Source organism: Beta vulgaris, chromosome 1 (assembly GCF_026745355.1).
Source record: "Beta vulgaris subsp. vulgaris cultivar EL10 chromosome 1, EL10.2, whole genome shotgun sequence".
Taxonomy (NCBI): Eukaryota; Viridiplantae; Streptophyta; class Magnoliopsida; order Caryophyllales; family Amaranthaceae; genus Beta; species Beta vulgaris.
This window is the reverse complement of record NC_079202.1, coordinates 34,307,088-34,325,235: the sequence shown is the minus strand read 5'-3', so window position 1 is coordinate 34,325,235 and position 18,148 is coordinate 34,307,088. Positions and strand designations below refer to the sequence as shown.

Genomic DNA, 18,148 nt, shown 5'->3' with positions numbered 1-18,148 from the left:
TGGTGCTTTACTCACAACTTGAGCTGTCATGAAAATGGACGAATAATGATGGGTTGGTGTCCTAATTCTTTCAACTTAAACATACTGACTATGAATAGTCAATATATGCATTGCTTTGTGCAACCGAAGAATGGTGTTAATGATTTTGCATGCACATTTGTGTATGGGTTTAATGACCAGGAAAGTAGGAATGAATTGTGGGCAGGATTAAAGCAGATATATAGTAGGTGGGATGGCCCTTGGTTGATTCTTGGGGATTTTAATGCCTTGAGTAGTACTGATGATAGAATTGGTAGTGTGGTGAGAAGGGCAGAGATTACTCGCTCCTATGTTGTCTTGCATAAATGAATGCCAAGTTACCGATGTAAAGGCTACATGTAGATATTATACTTGGAGCAACAAACAGGATGGGGAGCAAAGGGTGTTCTCAAGCATAGATAGGATTCTAGCAAACCAAAGCTGGTTAGATCTCTTTGAGCAAGCTGAAGTAAGTTTCCTCCTTGAGGAGGATTTCGACCATACACCAATGTTGGTGTGTGTGTATCCTGATCATAATCAAAAGAAGCCATTTAGGTTTCTTAATTTGTGGTGTCAATATGATGAGTTGCTTGACATTGTGAAGAATGAATGGAGTGTGCAGATCAATGGGTGTGCTATGTACAGGGTGGTACAAAAGCTTAAGAGCATAAAGAAGGCTTTAAGGGAGATGAAAAAAAAGGGTGTAATGACATTGAGGCTTCTGTTCTCACTGCTAAAGAGAAGTTGAAGGAAGTGCAACAAGTTTGCACTTGAATCCTAAGGATGTTAGCTTATAATCTGATGAGAAAGTGGCTCAGGAGCAATACGGTCAGGCTAAGAAAATGCTTTATTCCATGCTGCAACAGCAGGCCAAGTTGACTCCGCTAAAATGTGGCGATGAAAATTCGAAGGTGTACGTTCTATCAAGCTATTAAAGCTCTAAGAAGACATAACAAAGTGCATGCTATCCATGATATTGATGGTGTATGGCAGAATAAAAAAAGAAACAGTGGATGCAGCATTTATAAACTTCTACAATAACCTTTTTTCTTGTACATCACAAAAACAAGCAGTACTGGAGACACTTGTGAACAAGGGAAACAGGATTACAGAGGGGCACTCTAGAATCTTGCAAGCTGATTTCACCAAGGAGGATGTTAAAAGGGTGATGTTTACCATTCCTAATGACAAGGCTCAGGGAATTGATGGGTTTAATAGTTGTTTATATAGGCACTGTTGGGAAGTAATTGGGGATGAAGTAAGTGAAACTGTGCTGGATTTTTTTAAAACTGGCAAACTCTTAAAGGTTATTAATGTTGCTACTTTAACCTTAATTCCTAAGGTTAAAGTACCTGAAAATGTTAGTGAATTTTGTCCTATTGCGTGTTGCTCAATGTTATACAAATGTATAACTAAATTGATTAGTGAAAGGCTGAATAGAGTGCTAATTGATATTGTGTCTGGTAGCCAGGGGGTGTTTGTTGCTGGAAGGAGTATTCTTCACAATGTACTGATTTGGCAAGATCTAGTCAAACAGTACAAGAGGAAAACTAGTAGAGTTGGGTACATGATGAAGTTAGACCTAAAAAAAGCCTATGATACGGTCAACTGGGATTTTATTCAACAAATGTTAGAAGGTGTGGGGTTCCCAAAGAAGTTCATTGAGCAGATTATGGTGTGTGTTAGAACACCTATGTTCTTAATTATGCTAAATGGGGCTCAGAGAGGCCTAAGGCAAGGGGATCCAATGTCCCTTTGCTCTTTGCTCTATATGGACTATCTGGATAGGATTTTGGCTTATGTAGGAGAGTTGGAGTGATGTAAATATCATGCTCAATGTCGAAGTTTGAAGCTAGAACATCTCTGTTTTGCTGATGACTTATTGTTGTTTTGTCATGGCCTGACTTCAGGTCCATTTACATGCTTCTTCAAGGCTTTCAAATGCCTCAGCTCTGGAGGTTAACAAGCATAAATAATCTGAGGTCTATTTTACTGGGATGGCTCAGATGGAAATCCAGAGAATAACTGATGTTAGTAGATTTAAAATTGGGAAGCTGCCTTTCAGTTACCTTGGGGTTCCTATCTCAACCTCAAAACTGCAGGCAAAGGACTGCCAACTTCTAATTGAGAAGATGATGAATAGAATTAGAATTTGGAGTACACGCAATATGTCTTTTGCAGCTCGATATCAGCTTGCTAACAGTGTTTTAATGAGCATTCACACTTATTGGGGACAACTGTTTATTATTCCAAAGAGTGTGCTGAAAGAGGTTGATTCTATTTGTCGGTGTTTCTTGTGGTCTGGTACTCATAATGATACAAAAGCAGGGGCTATTTCTTGGGAGAAATTATGTAATTCGAAAAAGGCAGGAGGTCTTGGATTTAGAGAAACGTGGAAATGGAATATTGTTGTTATTAGAAGCTAGCTTGGGTAATGGCACAGAAAAAAGACAACTTATGGGTGAAATGGGTGAAGGAAATTAGGAATGGGCATGGGTCCAGGACCCGATCCTAATTTACGGGTCTGGGTCCAACTTTGTCAGACCCTAAGGGTCCGGGTCTGGGTCTGGGTCCAAGTAAAGTTTTTAGGGTCCGGGTCTTAACATTTTGGACCCAGACCCGACCCTTAGACCCTAAACTTATTTAATATATACATTTTAACGTTTTAAAAATAAAATAAATTGATTTTCTAAAAGAGTAAAACCTAAACTAAAACACCAAAACAACCATTCTGAACTCTTATGTAAAATCTGTTTGTTTCGTTTTTTTCAGTTTGTATGTTTAGGTTTGTTTCTCTTTTTTTCAGTTCATATGTTTGTGAATTGGGTTTGTTTCGTTTTCTTTTCAGTTTATAAGTTTGTCTTTGTTATGTTTTTTTTCAATTTATATGTTTGTGTTTGTTTCATGCGAATTCTTGTGTTTGTTTCATGCGATTTTTTGTATTTGTTTCATGCGAATTTCAGATGATTATTGATATTAATAATGCTGAAAATTTGGTAAAATAAAGAATTTAGGCCTGGACCCTCCAGACCCTCCAGACCCTCTAGACACTCCAGACCCTTAGGGTCCGGGTCTGGGTCTGTGTCCAATTTTTTCAGACCCTTAGGGTCCAGGTCTGGGTCTGCAAAATTATTTAGGGTCCGGGTCTAGGGTCCACCTGGACCCGACCCTTGCCCATCCCTAAATGAAATATACATTAAAGAAGCTACATGGGGATCCTATGTTGCCCCAAGTCATGCTAGCTGGGCTTGGAAGTATGTGTGCCAAGCTAAGAATATAATGAATGAAAAACAAGTGGTGAGCAGTGGCTAGCTTATGGATGACCAGTTCAGTATCAAGAAACACTAGAAGGCGCTACTGGATGATAGTAGGCAAGTCCCATGGAGTGTGTACGTGTGGAATAGATAAACTCTGCCTAAGCACAGATTGGTAATGTGGTTAGCTGTGCAAAATCGACTGAAAACAAGGCAGAGATTGAAGTAGATAAACATGTGTGTAGATGATAAATGCGTCATCTGCCAACAACATCCTGAGACAATTCAACACTTGCTATTTGAGTGTAGATTTAGTGAGCAGTGTATCTATTCTATTATACAATGGCTTGGCATAAGGTGGATGAAGAGAAATCTTATCCAGATGTGCATATGGATAAAGAATAGATATAAGAGCAGCAAGGTTAACACGATGGTGATTTTGGCAGCTGTTGCTTCTACAATGTATCTGATTTAGAGGAATATAAATATTGTCTACTGGGATTAAGTCATAATGACTGTAGATAAAACTGTACAGGAAATCAAATATATAGTAAAGCATAGAATCATACAAATTGTTAGTACTAAGGTGAAAGAAGATGATAGGAGATGGATAACTGATTTGTAAATGTTGGGTTTGTCCAGTATTAGTTGTGGCTGCTAGGATCTTCTAGCTTGCCTTAGGCTGTTTGGGTTGTTTTGGGCTTATACAATTACTTACTTATCTTCCAAAAAAAATAAAATAATAATAATAGTTTCTCTTTCTTTCTATGTCCCACAATATTGTTTCTCCTAAAATTTTGTGCAAAATAAATAGGTAAACTAATAAAGACAGGAGGGATTAGTTTACAATGTTACATCTTGATCATATATTAAAATTAAATATAAGTCACGGCTTGAACTTTGGGTTCAAGGGTTTTAAGTTTTACCCGTTTAAATATATATTTTAAAATACTTAACTTTGAAAAAAGGATATACGAATTCAAATCCGAGTAATAATTTTGGACCTAGTCCAAATCCATTTTGTAAAAAGTAGGATATAAATCCTGTCCGAATTCGTCGGGTCGAATATTTAAAGATTCACGAATTCGGGTAGGCTCTATTATCTACTAACATGCCTGCTAAAATATTTTGTATATTATTAGTACACTTAATTTGTATTTGTTGTATGCTATCTTCAAAACTTAGGGTCAACAAAACCAATTTAGTTTCATCCGTCATCATCAATTCATCACAACGAAGGTCAACAAAGGAAAAATCCAATAAAGCATACATTAAGGACGTACGGAGGAAAATTTACGGCTGATGATGAAGATAACGGTTGAATTAGTTGCTACGTGGCACCTTCGCAAGCCCCTTATAAAATACAAATCCCTTTTTCATGAATATAACTGTTCATCACTCTATATTACCATGTAAAATAAAAGCTATGATACAAATTAAATTTCAAATTCACATTTCTCTGACAGATTGCATTATGTTTCTCGTCAAGGTGCTAATTTTCTCAACTTATACATACATTCCTACTCTTTCCCTTCAATTTTTCACTCATATTTTTTCCTTATAAAGGCATGGAGATCAGCAGCTTTTGGTGTTTATGGGTACCTGAATTTCACCAAAGCCGGTTATATGTAAGTCCAATTTTTGTATTTTCAGCTATTTTTATTGTTTTGGTGAGAATGTTGTGTGTAATTATTTTCGTATGTGAAAAATAAAAATCATGTTATGTTGTGATCAGGATAAGCTGCTTTTTGAACTCGACTGCTTTAATTTTATATTTTCCTAACTTATAATTGTCTTAATAATGAAGAAGATAGATCATTTTAATGGGCAAGTGTATACAGAGTAAAAACTGTTGCTGTTTTATCGAATATGAGATGAGAGGTGCATGAACTAAGGGTTTGTTTCAGGGTTCCTCACTGTTTTCCAATAGTTTTGTTCAAAAGGTCTGTACTTCTAAGAATATGTAATAGGAGAAGGGAGGCATTTGGGGAATGACAAATGTTGATATGAGTGAAACTAATCGAACTTAAAATTTTGATTTACTGGGCTGAAAAGTAAGTTTATGTATAGGAAATTATGGTTTTACTGATGCGGATATCCATTATGTTAGTAGCTAGTTAGCATCGATCTAGACAGACGTCCTGATCTGTGGTGGAATTTGTATGGGTTGTTGCTGCTGTCGTTTTTTATAAGCTGTTTGAATGAAATAGGAAGGGCTCAGCTGTAGCAGACTAGCAGTTGTAAGTATATTAGCATGGAGCATCAATATTCATATATGAAAATAGTTTCCATGTCAACAGAAATAGGACATATAACAGATAAGATCCTGACAGTTGGATTTGGTAACCCATTAGAGAAGCTATTGCGCGTTGCAATAATTGATTATTTATTCTGATAAGTTTGCCCATAATTATTATGAATAAGGTTCAGCTATAGTTGGAATATCTGTCAGTACTTTCAAACTTCATTTGTGTTTAGGCCAAAATAACCTCCTTAGATAAAAGACAAAATGGAAGGTCATTCCTGCCCCCTAAATCAAGAGAAAGTGATCAAAGGAGAAACAAGGTAGTTTATAGATCTTAGACAGCATAACTGATCTGAACTCATCAAAGTACATCATAAATGGTTTCCCAAAAAGTGGAATTATTCTTATGCTTGTTGCAAAGTGTTATTGCTCTTCTATCAAGCTCTAATATTCTTTATCCTTCATTTAGGGAACATTCAAAGAACTTCAAATCAGAAGATATGCAATTAAGGATGGATGGAAAGAATTGTATTGTTACTGGAGCGAATTCTGGCATTGGGTTTGCAACTGCTGAGGATTTGGCTTCAAGGTATTTTTTATGCTTTGAGCACAGAGCACTTCGTGTTAATATCATTCAGAATTCCAGAAAGTCCAGATTTTCTGTGGATACTAAGAACACTTTTTTTGGCCAATTTTTATTTATTATTATCCACAGAGGGGCGTCTGTCTACTTGCTGTGCCGTAGTAAGGAGAGGGGGGAAGCCGCTCTTTCTAAAATTCAAACTAAAACCGGAAACAAGAATGTCTACTTGGAGGTGTAGATCATTCATCGTGTAACCATTAATGTGGAATGCCAGGGTCAATATATGATCTTTTTTCAGAAACATATCTGCTATTTATGTTAGCTCCTTGAGATTTCTTGTTTGCTAACTGATTGCTTGACACTAGTAGTTTCTCTGCTGATTGCAATTGGTTTTCAAAATTACTTGTATAGGTATGTGATCTGTCTTGTGTGAGTGAAATCAAGGCGCTCACTGCCAAATTTTCTTCAAAGGGTGCCCCCCTTCATGTTTTGGTAAGCTTGATTCTTATGTGAATTATGATTTATCTATGTGTTCAAAATCTATCTTTATTTGGTGTTTACTTGCATTACAACCATTTCCTTTTACTACATATGACTTGACTAAATGTTACTTGTCTGATCTGCATAACTGCTATAGGTCAATAATGTTGGCATTCTTGAGAGTAACCATGTCACAACTTCTGAAGGGTAAATTTTTGGCTTCTTCTAGATAGCAGAAATGCTGACATCATTCCGTCCTTGCAGACCCCCCCTATCCCGCTTCCCCAGAAATCATTTCCATTTGTCTAGATGTATATGTGCTAGTGTATACACGTACATAAACTTTAGTTGTATCTTTAATTAATATCTTTTTCAATTGCTTTTCTTACTAGCTTCGAGCTGAATTTTTCTGTAAACGTGCTGGGAACTTATATCATCACAGAGTCCATGTTACCCCTATTAGAGAAGGCTGCACCTGATGCACGAGTGATTACAGTTTCTTCTGGTGGAATGTACACTGCTCCTTTGACAAATGATTTGCAGGTGACTGATTGTTAAGGTATATTAGGTTCTGTTTTATGAACATGAACCAGCTATAGCTTCTAATTATTTCTTTCTAATAAAGTTCAATGAGGGAAAATTTGATGGGGTGATGCAGTACGCTCGAAACAAGAGAGTGCAGGTCAGTAAAACTTTTATTGCCAGCATTTATCTTTTTTCTGGCATATGAGTAGTTAATATGCTAATTTGATAGTCTAGCAGTTGTATCTTTGTTTTGATGTCATTGTTCTCTTCCTGGTGAATGGCGTTAGTTGGTTAAATGCTTCAATTCTTCATATGTGAACTTCCATATACAAAGTGTTTTTATTATGGTGTGATTTTGTTTAAGTTATCCCATGTGACATTGTAGTGCGCCAATAATCCATCTATAAAATTCTATAGTGATGATATAGTACTCTCTTGCATCCTGTTCATCACTTGTCTGCGGACCTAGAAAGCTAGATGTATCGTTCACATACTGAGAAAAGGGGCCCTTTGTTTTAAATAGTTAGTCATAAATAAAGAGCTTTCTTGTTCATTTCTTTTGGCCTCTGAAAGACTTTTATTAATCTCATCTCAATGAGATATATCTTATGCCATCTAAGAATTCCTAGTATGCTGGTCCTACAGCTTAGGCGATGAACCCTGAAGCTTAGAAGTAGATGCTGGATGATATGTTGTATTTGTACAAGCTAATAATTGGAACCAATATCTATAGTCCTTATCTTGCAAGGATCACATAATGTGCATCATTTGTCTGTTTTAGGTTGCATTAACAGAAAAATGGGCTGAAATGTACAAGGATAAGGGAATTGGATTCTATGCTATGCATCCAGGTTGGGCTGAGACACCTGGAGTTGCGAAAAGTTTGCCAGAATTTTCAGAAAGGTAATAGCTTAAGTGAGTTGTATATTTTCCTTGAATCCAATTGATTGCTATTGCACGTTAGTTGGCTAATAACCGATACCAAGTGATTTTATGGGGCTTCTATGTACAACATTCACACTTTTGAACTACTTTGCTTTAAGCCATTTCTGCATCCTATCTTTACTAACTCTAGAAGGAAATGAGTTAGTTTTGACTTTTGACACATTAAAAGTCTTTTTTGTTTTATCTGCTTTTTTGCCGACTTTATATGATTTGCATCTTAATTCTGACAATGTTTTTAGTGTGCTAGGCTCTAGCATTTGCCTTCTGGATTGATAATTGAAAAATATATGTTTGACACCAAGATTTGTATGTAGTACATGTCCATGTTACTTGTATCCATGGACAAGAAAACAGGTATGGGACCCTTCGAGTGCTGTTAGACATTGAGGACAGTTCTACTTTTTAGGAAGTTCATCTGCTTCTGTTCAGCTGCTTTTCAAATGTCTGCATATCAGTAACGAACTAGCCTACTAGAAAGGGGCAGTGTCGGTTTTTTATATTTAGTCTTATAACGGTAGCTTGGGAAGGAAGATAGTTGGTTAGTAGAGGGAAGTGAAAATGAAATGTTGGTATATGCAAGAGTAGGGAAGGAGTAAGGCATCCAGATTATTGAGTTGTTATCTTAGTTTTGTTTACCTTTTGGAATTGAATCAGGCCACTTAAATGCTCGATAAACTATCCTAGCTTTCTGTTTTCCATAATATGAATCTAAATTCTTTCTTCTTCCTCTAATTTGGGGTCCAGTTGTGTTAATCCACAACAAGATGTTACCAAAATATAAATAAATGCATGTATAATGTGCTATTAGTATTTATCTTCAATGCATAAATCTTATGCATGGTGGAAAGTAATATTGAAGGCTTAAAAACCTAAAGTAATCAACCCCTAACCCTCGTTAGAAGCTCTAGGATGCTAGTTAATCGTAATTTTATGGATTGGAATGAGAAGTTCAAATAATAGTGTTTGAGTTGTGTTCTTGTTTCTCCACAATATCCAGCAATTCTCAGTTCAGCACATGTGGATAGTAATTGTAATGGTGATCTTTCTTTCTATATGCGAAATGTGGTGACATTGTTCATGGTGGTGAGGGAGTAGAACGGGGATGAGGAGAATCTGTGTAAAACCCAGTTTAATCTGCTATTCTTTCCTTTTATGACAAGGTAATTCAATGTGAAAATAGATGTGGATCATATGGTTTATAAAATTTAATGTTACCACAATCAAATTGATCAAATAATAGTTTTGTCATCTGATATATTGAGTTGCTCATAATTATATATACTAGGTTTTCTGGGAAATTTCGAACATGGGGAGAAGGCGCGGATACCATTATATGGTTGGCTTTACAACCAAAAGAAAAGTTGGTCTGTGGTGGATTTTACTTTGACAGAGCTGAAGCACCCAAGCACCTGCCATTTGCAGCTACCGCTGGATCTCATGTTCTTATTGATTCTATCATTCAGAAACTTCGTTATTTGGCAGGAATTGCATCATAGACCATGTATGTTTTACACTTTTTTCCCCAATGGTTTTGGTCATGATCTTTGAATATGGAAAAGAGCGGATCTGCAGGGGGCTAAAATGAATTGGCTTATACGAAAAAACTCCTGTTCTTTGGAAGATCTATCTCGTGTGTGGTACCATAGACCAAAAAGTTGATTGTACCATATAAACATATACTTGGAACTAGTTCCCTTGTCAGCACGATCTCTCTAGATATGTGGCTAGCTTCAAAATGTGGGATGCTCTTGAAGTTTCTACATGTGGTAATTAGTAACTTTTTATATACCATTTTTATTGAATTGAGGGTTTGAGGAGACTAGTTTGTGACTTGTACTATATGTATATTATTTAGATAGTGAACTAATAGTGTAATATTCTATCATTTGAATTAGACTCGAGCATGGGTTGGGCTTGGCTTGCGGTCTTTGGAGAACTATGGGCCGAGTCAAGCCCATCAGTAATGTGTCATTTCGGGTCGGGCATGAAATTTGAGAATTTTTGCCCACGGTACGAGCCACGAGCCTCAGGTCGGGCTCGTGCCTCATGTAGGCATGGTTCGCGCTTTAGGTTTTTAAATTTCTTTGGCTCAGGCTAAAAATAAGAGAAGCGATGTTAGGTCCGTGGATCGGAATTCGGTCATTTAGGCGGTTTTGTGCCATGCCGGGCTTCGGAAAAATTTTCATAAACGCACCAAGCCCACAGCCCACTTAATGGGTTGGATCGAGCTTTATGTGGGCTCATGTCAGGCTGGGCCGGGATTAAATGGTCCGCGCGTGAGCCCGCCCATGCCACCCTTAATGTGAACTAACTTCAAAATATGGGATGAAAGACCCAAAAAGGAAAATGCAAGAGGGTTCCCATCTAATAAACTAGCCTTATATGCACGCTATGCGTGCGAATGCATATATAGTAATATTCCGTATTAAAAATTATGTACATAGTTTTGTTGAAGGAAAAATTCTTTATAGTGAAAAAATATAACAACAAAAAAAAAGTAAATGAAAATCTGAAATCGTGATATTATTTTACCTAATTATTAGGTGTCTTGTTTTCAAATTTTTCAGTTTAACCGACTCCTTATCAAGAATTTAACTTTCTCTCCTAAATGCTCTCTAGGTGCACGATAAGGTGAGTGCTATTGTGAGCCGAGTGTTGGATGGGGAGGAAAAAGAAGAGCTCTGGGGCCGGTGAAGGGTCATCGGAGGCCGAAATCTCAAACAAATCTAATGGAGTAAGTAGTAAGCATGTAGTTGGAGCGGATTTTGTAGAAAGCAATGGAACAGTAACTAAGGATATTCCTGCGATGATTGCTGAGGTACAGGAGGCGGTACCAGCAGCTTCGGTACCGGAATCTGTGACTGAGCTGACTGAAAAGAATCACAAATTCTGGAAGAGCATGACACAGAGCAAAATCTCTGAAAAAGGTATGGGTCTATACTATGTCACTCCGGTTGTTGTTAATGGTGAAAATGTAGCTAAGCTAGATAAAAAGGAGGTTGATAGAGCCACTGAAAGCTGGCAGAATGCGCTAATTGTTTATGTCATTGGACAAAACCCTAGTCTCGTGGCTATAATCAATTATTGTAAGTCTCAATGGGCTCCAAAAGTTGAACCTAAAATCTTTAAGCATGATGAGGGATACTTTGTGGTGAAAATGGACACAGTAGAAGATAGAGATGCAGTGCTATACTCAGGGCCTCATTTATTCTTTGGCAAAGCTATGATAGTGAAACAGTGGACATCTAGCTTCAGTTTTAATCAGGAGATTTTAAAAGTTATTCCAATATGGGTCACTTTACCTAATCTTCCATTGAATTGCTGGTCTACTGACTCATTGAGTAGGATTGGAAGTACCATTGGAGTTCCAATATATGGTGAATGCACCACGAAACAACTAAGGATATCATTTGCGAGAATCTTGATTGAAATGGATGTAACAGGGAAGATTCAGGAGGAAATAAATGTGGAAGACCCTAATGGGAGGGTGTTTAAACAAAAGGTTGGGTATGCTTGGCTACCACCCTTTTGTACTAAGTGTCAGAAGGTAGGACATGTATGTGAGGAGAAAAAGAGGCCAATTAAAGGAAGAGTCACTCAAAAATGGGTACCAGTTGGTCAGGCTAAGGATCTACCTACATCCAACCCAGTTTTAGAGGCTGATATTGGGGATGATAGGACTACAGAAAATGTTCAAACAATTTCTATTAATCCAACTCATCCTGCTAATGTAACCCCAGTGGTTACGCCAATATCTTCTACTCAGAGACAGGAGTTGGATGAGGAAGGGGCCTGGAAACTAGTAACTATGAAAACAAAAGATAAGGGTAAACAAGGGGCTTTTCAAGCAGCTAGAACAGCAATGATGTATGAATTACAGTCTGGTGGTGGAAGCTCAGCTACTGGTGCTGGGGGTGCTAAGGGACCAAACCCTTATTTGTCCTAATGATTTGTATATCTTGGAATGTCAGGGGGATGAATGACCCCTTTAAAATAAAAGAAATCAAGAATTTTTTATGCAGACATAAAGTAGTAATGTGTGTGTTACTTGAGACAAGGGTTAGGGAACATAATGCAAGCAAGGTGCAAAAGAAGATTGGTAAAGAGTGGAAGTGGATTAATATTATTCTCATTCCCCAAGAGGGAGAATTTGGATAGGCTGGTGGCCTGCCTGGGTTAATGTTACTTTGACTCATACACAGGAGCAGCTAATGGTATGTAATATTCAGGACCCAGTTCATAAGGTAAATTTGGTTGCTGTGTATGGTCTTCATACAATAGCTGATAGAAGAAGCTTATGGAGTGGTTTATTACAGAGTGTCCAGCATCAGGAGCCAATGATAGTCATTGGAGATTTCAATGCTGTGTGTCACACAAATGATAGACTAAATGGTACATTGATTACTGATGCAGAGACTGAGGATTTCCAGCAATTCTTATTGCAATCAAACCTGATTGAGAGTAGGAGTACATGGTCATACTACTCTTGGTCTAATAGTAGTGTGGGAAGTGATAGGGTGTTGAGTAGAATTGACAAGGCATATGTTAATCTAGCTTGGCTAGGAATGTATGCAGAGATGATAGTGCAATACTTACCTCCTGGTATCTCAGACCATTCTCCTTTGTTATTTTTACCTTGATGACAGGGAGTTCACAAGGGGGAAAACCTTTTACATTCATGAATATTATGGCTGAGCAAGTTGAGTTTTCAGACACAGTAGAGAGAGCCTGGAACTCTGTGAATGGTAGACATAGATTTCAGTCAATTTGGTTGAAGCTTAAAGCTGTCAAGCAGGAGTTGAAACAGATGAAGAGCAGAGGATAGGGCTTGCTCATGAGAAAGTGGAGGTTTTAAGGCAGCAACTCCAGGATTTGCAGAATCAAGGTGACTATGATAGTAATGCATAAGCTCAGTTTGAAGCAAAGGGCCTCATTAATGATTTGAGACATTGGTCTCATATTGAAGAGAGTATTCTCCAGCAAAAATCCAGAATTGACTGGATTCAACAGGGAGATACTAATTCCAAATTGTTCTTTACTGTTGTTAAAGCTAGACATGCCCATAATAGAATTGACATGTTAACTACTGATGATGGGAGAATAATAAAGGAGGCTGAAGCTGTAAAGGGAGAAATCATAGATTTCTATAAGAATTTGTTGGGAACAAGAGCTCCAACATTGCAGGGTGTTGATTTGAATATTGTGAGGGTGGGTAAAAGTCTCTCTACTCAGGCAAAAGAATCATTAATGAGGGTGATTACTAATGCTGAAATCGATGAGGCTTTGGCTGGAATTGGGAATGATAAGGCCCCAGGTCTGGATGGGTTCAATGCTTACTTCTTCAAGAAAAGCTGGGAGACCATTAAACAAGACATGTATGCAGGAATCCATGAATTCTTCAATAATAATAGAATGCATGGTCCTGTGAACTGCACTGTTGTCACTCTCTTGCCCAAGGTTCAGAATGCAACAAGGGTAAAAGAGTATAGGCCTATTGCATGCTGTACAGTGATTTACAAAATTATTTCTAAAGTTCTGACCGACAGGATGAAAGGAGTAATTGGAGAGGTGGTTAATGAAGCTCAATCAGGGTTTATACCTGGAAGGCACATAGCTGATAACATTCTTCTAGCTATGGAGCTCATCAGAGGGTATACTAGGAAACACATGTCTCCTAGGTGCATTATAAAGGTGGACATCAGGAAAGCTTATGACTCAGTAGAATGGTCATTTTTAGAAACTTTGTTGCATGAGTTTGGCTTTCCCAATAGGTTTGTTGGCTGGATTATGGAGTTTGTTACAACAGTCTCTTACAGTGTGCTGGTGAATGGTATACCTTCTCAGCCATTTCAAGCAAAGAAAGGGCTAAGACAGGGAGATCCATTATCTCCATTTCTATTTGCATTGAGTATGGAGTACCTGAGTAGGTGCTTGAATAATCTGAAGAATAGCCCTGAGTTCTATTTTCACCCTAAGTGTGAGAGATTGAATATTACTCATCTGATGTTTGCAGATGATTTATTGATGTTTTGTAGAGCTGATAAGAGTTCTCTTGATCACATGATTACAGCTTTTCAAAAATTCTCTGAAGCCTCAGGTTTATCTGCTAGTCAAGAGAAGAGCAATATCTACTTTTGTGGGGTAGATGATGTTACAGCTAGAGAGCTGGCAGATAGTGTGCAAATGCAATTGGAGGAGCTACCATTTAGATACCTTGGAGTCCCTCTTACATCAAAGAAACTGACCTATGCACAATGTAAACCTTTAGTGGAAATGATCACTAATAGAGCACAAACTTGGATGGCTAATTTGTTGTCATATGCAAGGAGGCTCCAGTTGATTAAAAGCATCCTCGGTAGTATGCAAAACTACTGGGCACATATATTCCCTATGTCAAAGAAAATCATTCAAGCAGTTGAGAAGGTGTGCAGGAAATTTCTTTGGATAGGGAAAACTGATGAGTCTAGTAAAGCTCCTGTTGCTTGGGCTACAATTCAGATGCCAAAAAGTGGTGGTGGTTGGAATGTAATTAACATGATGCACTGGAATAGAGCAGCAATGCTTAAGTTGCTATGGGCTATTGAATTTAAAAGGGATAAAATGTGGGTCAAATGGATTCACTCCTACTATATTAAAAGGCAGGATGTCTTTACTGTCAATATCAGTAACCAGACCTCATGGATACTGAGAAAGATAATAAAGGCTAGGGAAAATTTGAGTAATATTGGAGGCTGGAGTGAAGTATGTGTTGGAGATAAATTTTCTCTGAAAAAAGCATATAAGAAGATGAATGATAATGTGGAAAGAGTAAGGTGGAAAAGGTTAATCTGCAATAATTATGCAACTCCTAAAAGTAAATTTATTTTATGGATGATGCTGCATAATAGATTACCTACAGTGGATAGAATTAGGAGATGGGGAGTTCAATGTGATGCCAGATGTAGTCTTTGCAGGACTGAAGATGAATCTATACAACATATGTTCTTCTCCTGTGAGTATACTGCTGGTCTTTGGAGTAAAATATGCAGACTCATAAGTTTTCCTGACTCAGGAGGGTCTCACCAAGATGTTATATCAAGTGTGTGTGCCCAGGCAAGGAAGAAAAAAGGAAAGTTAATTGTGATGTTATTTACTGAATGTGTGTATGCCATATGGAGGCAGAGGAACAACAGAATATACACAGGGGACTGTAAGGATGGAAATATAGTCCTTAGAGAGATTTTATTTACAGTTGCTGCTAATTGTAATGCTGATGATAGGAGTAAGCTGATGCTGTAATTCTCCTTGTGTAGAATGTGGATTGTCTGCTTCATGTGCAATGCTTTTGATGCACATGTTTTTTTGGTATATAATTAAGATCAGAAGGATGAGAGCCTGGAGCTTGATTTTTGACCATTTTCATCATTTCTTTATATACAGCTTGTACCAAGGCAGAATCAACATGAGAATGTTGATTAGAGGTGTCAGCAGCAAATTCTAATGGAGTATCACCAAATAAAGAACCTCCAGTAGTGTCACCAACATGAGCAACCAATTTATTAACAGAATATTGCCAGAAGCTTTAAATTTCATGTTGAGAAACCATTCAGGGTATACTCCAGTGAGTTTGAAACACTGGTCCATAGTATGACCAGATTTCTTGCAATAGTCACATTTTCTGAGACTTTTATCAAACTTAAAGCGTTTACCATCTCTTTTGTCAGTGTAAGAAGGATGAGTATGTGGAGGAGGTCCTTGGAATGACTGTTGCTTCATAGAGACAAAAGCACTAGTCTGAAGGGAATTTTCTTACTGAAAATTCAATCTATTTTGCCTTTCAACTTGCAACAGCATATAATATGCATGATTAACATTTGGCAAAGGATCCATACCGAGGATATTAGTAGTCACAGTATCATAACCTCTATCTAGGCCAACAAGAAGTTGAATCAACTTCTGTTTCTGATCAGCATTAAGAACTTTTTTAAGAATACCACATGAACACTTATCTAATGCACCACAATCACAATCTATAAATCCATCTAGCAACTGGATTTCATCCCAAACTCTTTTCAATTTAAAGTAATATTGCACAATAGAATCAGATCCTTGTTGTATAGAAGAGAGTTGTTTATGTAATTCAAAGAGTTGAGGAGCATTAGATTGTCCATACCTTTCAACAATTTCTTCATATAGTTGGTGTGCAGATTGCTGTAAGATAAATCCTTCTGCTATCATTTTGTCCATTGAATTGAGTAGCCATGCTTGAATCATGTAATCATTTCTCAACCATTTCTGCAACTCTTCTGAATCTGATGGAGGTCTGACAGTTTTGTCATTAATGAATGTCAATTTATTTTTAGCACCCAAGGCTAACCTAATACCTCGATTCTAGGTGAGAAAATTATCTCCATTAAGCTTATGAGCTCCAAGATTTTCATCAGGTTGATCTCCTGAACCTAAGAAGTACTTATCTGTATAACCTACAAGGTTATTTTGAGGTTGTGAAACTGAATTATGTGAGGTTTCTGTCATCTTGACAACACTTGTTAATGGAAGCACAACAAAATGCAAGAATAAACTTGACAAATTGTTACTGGAGAATGAATTCAGATAGTAATTTGTAAGAAAATCAACTTAAAATGTTGATTTAGATCAAATTCAGACAATATTTGCAGAAAATCAACTCAGATTGTTGATTTGGATCAAAACAAAAACAAAAGTTTTCTGGAGTTTAGTTCAGAATTGATTGAAATCAATCATCAAAATCAAAAAATTTTGATCAGATACCATGTGGAGATAATCATGTTATCTCAGAGAGAAGAAGAGAGAATTCTGTAGAAGAAAACGAATTTTATGCAAACTTTTAAATGATTTACAGCCTACAAGAAACTATATATATATACAAGTAGAAAAACTAAAAGAATGTAGAAGAAGTAATGTAACAAACTAACTAACTTCTAACAACTTACACAGCTCATCAATTGAGCAATAATAGACAACAGACACCAGTAACAAACAATTGATGCATAACAGAAGCTCCCTGATCTACAGTAGGCTATGTTAAAATGTCTTATTCCGAGATTTCCTTCTTCCTCAAGATGCTTCTATGTCCATTGTTTTTTTCCAAAGCTTCTTATTCATAAAAATTGTTTCATTTCAAAGCTCCTCTAATATATTCCTTTTTTCTATTTCTAGAACATACGTGATTGACCTTGTCAATAACAGGAATGAACAATATTTTTCGGCCACTAAAGGTCATACAATCCCTAAATCCAAATATATTATAATTGGGCTTTAATTAAAAGTATCCGCCAAAAAAAGAAAGATAAAAGTACGCGAGTAGGTTAAGTTAAAATTATTTCTATCCCTTTTCTTCTTCCTCTAAATATAGCCACTGCTTCCTCAAAAGCTTTCGGATATTCATGATGGTTATTGCTTCCTTTCAAAACTCCTCTTTCAATGGATTCATTTTTTCATCTCTCAGATATCCCTGATTGACCTAGCTCGCTTATGATGGGGAGGAAGAATATTTTTCACCACTAGAGGATGTCAAGGGTTTTGCATTCTTCTTGAAGAAATTCAATCTAATTAATCTAGATATTATAACTAAAAATTAAGGTAATTCATCTCATAGACTAAACTCTCATAAACCCCATTTCCCAAAATAAACTTAATATCTTTAATTTTGTAACAGAAAATTGATTAAAACTATTCTTAGATTTTGGTAACTGATAATTGGATTTTACGTTTCCTACATTACGCCCATTCATTGCCCCTAATTATTAAAATTAATACAATTTTAACGCTTAGCTTTATTGCTTCAGTTTTGTACTACATCGATTTATTATTAATCTATTTACTTTGTAATTTGACATTATTCACATACTTTACATTGACTATTGTTTACCTAAGGAAAAACAATATACATGTGGGATCTTTTTAGATATGTCTCATCATAATTTTTAATTGTAAACTTTTATAATTTTACTTGTTCATAATTAAATATATTAATGGTCAAAGTTTTATATTTGTATAGATTGAAAAGAAACAGATATAGCAATCGTTTAAGATATAACCAACTCCTATGAATCATCCAATTTTTATATCGAAGAGCAT

The 18,148-nt window shown here is 36.7% G+C and overlaps 1 protein-coding gene across 2 annotated transcripts; it reads left to right on the top strand.

Annotated features, from left to right (window-relative positions):
- The first annotated feature begins 4,489 nt into the window (after window positions 1-4,489).
- LOC104896276 (uncharacterized) lies at window positions 4,490-9,867 on the top strand. Of its 2 annotated transcripts, XR_008968516.1 has the most exons (11): window positions 4,490-4,761; window positions 4,839-4,900; window positions 5,987-6,106; window positions 6,233-6,332; window positions 6,512-6,592; window positions 6,738-6,787; window positions 6,973-7,123; window positions 7,206-7,262; window positions 7,887-8,008; window positions 9,048-9,210; window positions 9,336-9,474. XR_008968516.1 is itself a non-coding variant. In XM_010682998.4 (10 exons), exons 1-10 carry the CDS (start codon window positions 4,651-4,653, stop codon window positions 9,544-9,546), a joined length of 1,065 nt encoding a protein of 354 aa, XP_010681300.2. In that variant the 5' UTR covers window positions 4,508-4,650; the 3' UTR covers window positions 9,547-9,867. The 2 variants fall into 2 exon arrangements, 1 of the variants encoding a protein (XP_010681300.2); XM_010682998.4 differs by lacking the exon at window positions 9,048-9,210 and having other exon boundaries at window positions 4,508-4,761; window positions 9,336-9,867.
- The last annotated feature ends 8,281 nt before the right edge of the window (window positions 9,868-18,148 follow it).

Excerpts from the sequence above, each read along its gene's own strand:
- LOC104896276 (XM_010682998.4), top strand. The coding sequence starts at position 4,651 with ATGAATATAACTGTTCATCACTCTATATTACCATGTAAAATAAAAGCT. Across the intron at positions 6,788-6,972 it reads CATGTCACAACTTCTGAAGG|CTTCGAGCTGAATTTTTCTG; the intron begins GTAAATTTTTGG and ends TTTTCTTACTAG. Across the intron at positions 7,124-7,205 it reads CTTTGACAAATGATTTGCAG|TTCAATGAGGGAAAATTTGA; the intron begins GTGACTGATTGT and ends TTTCTAATAAAG.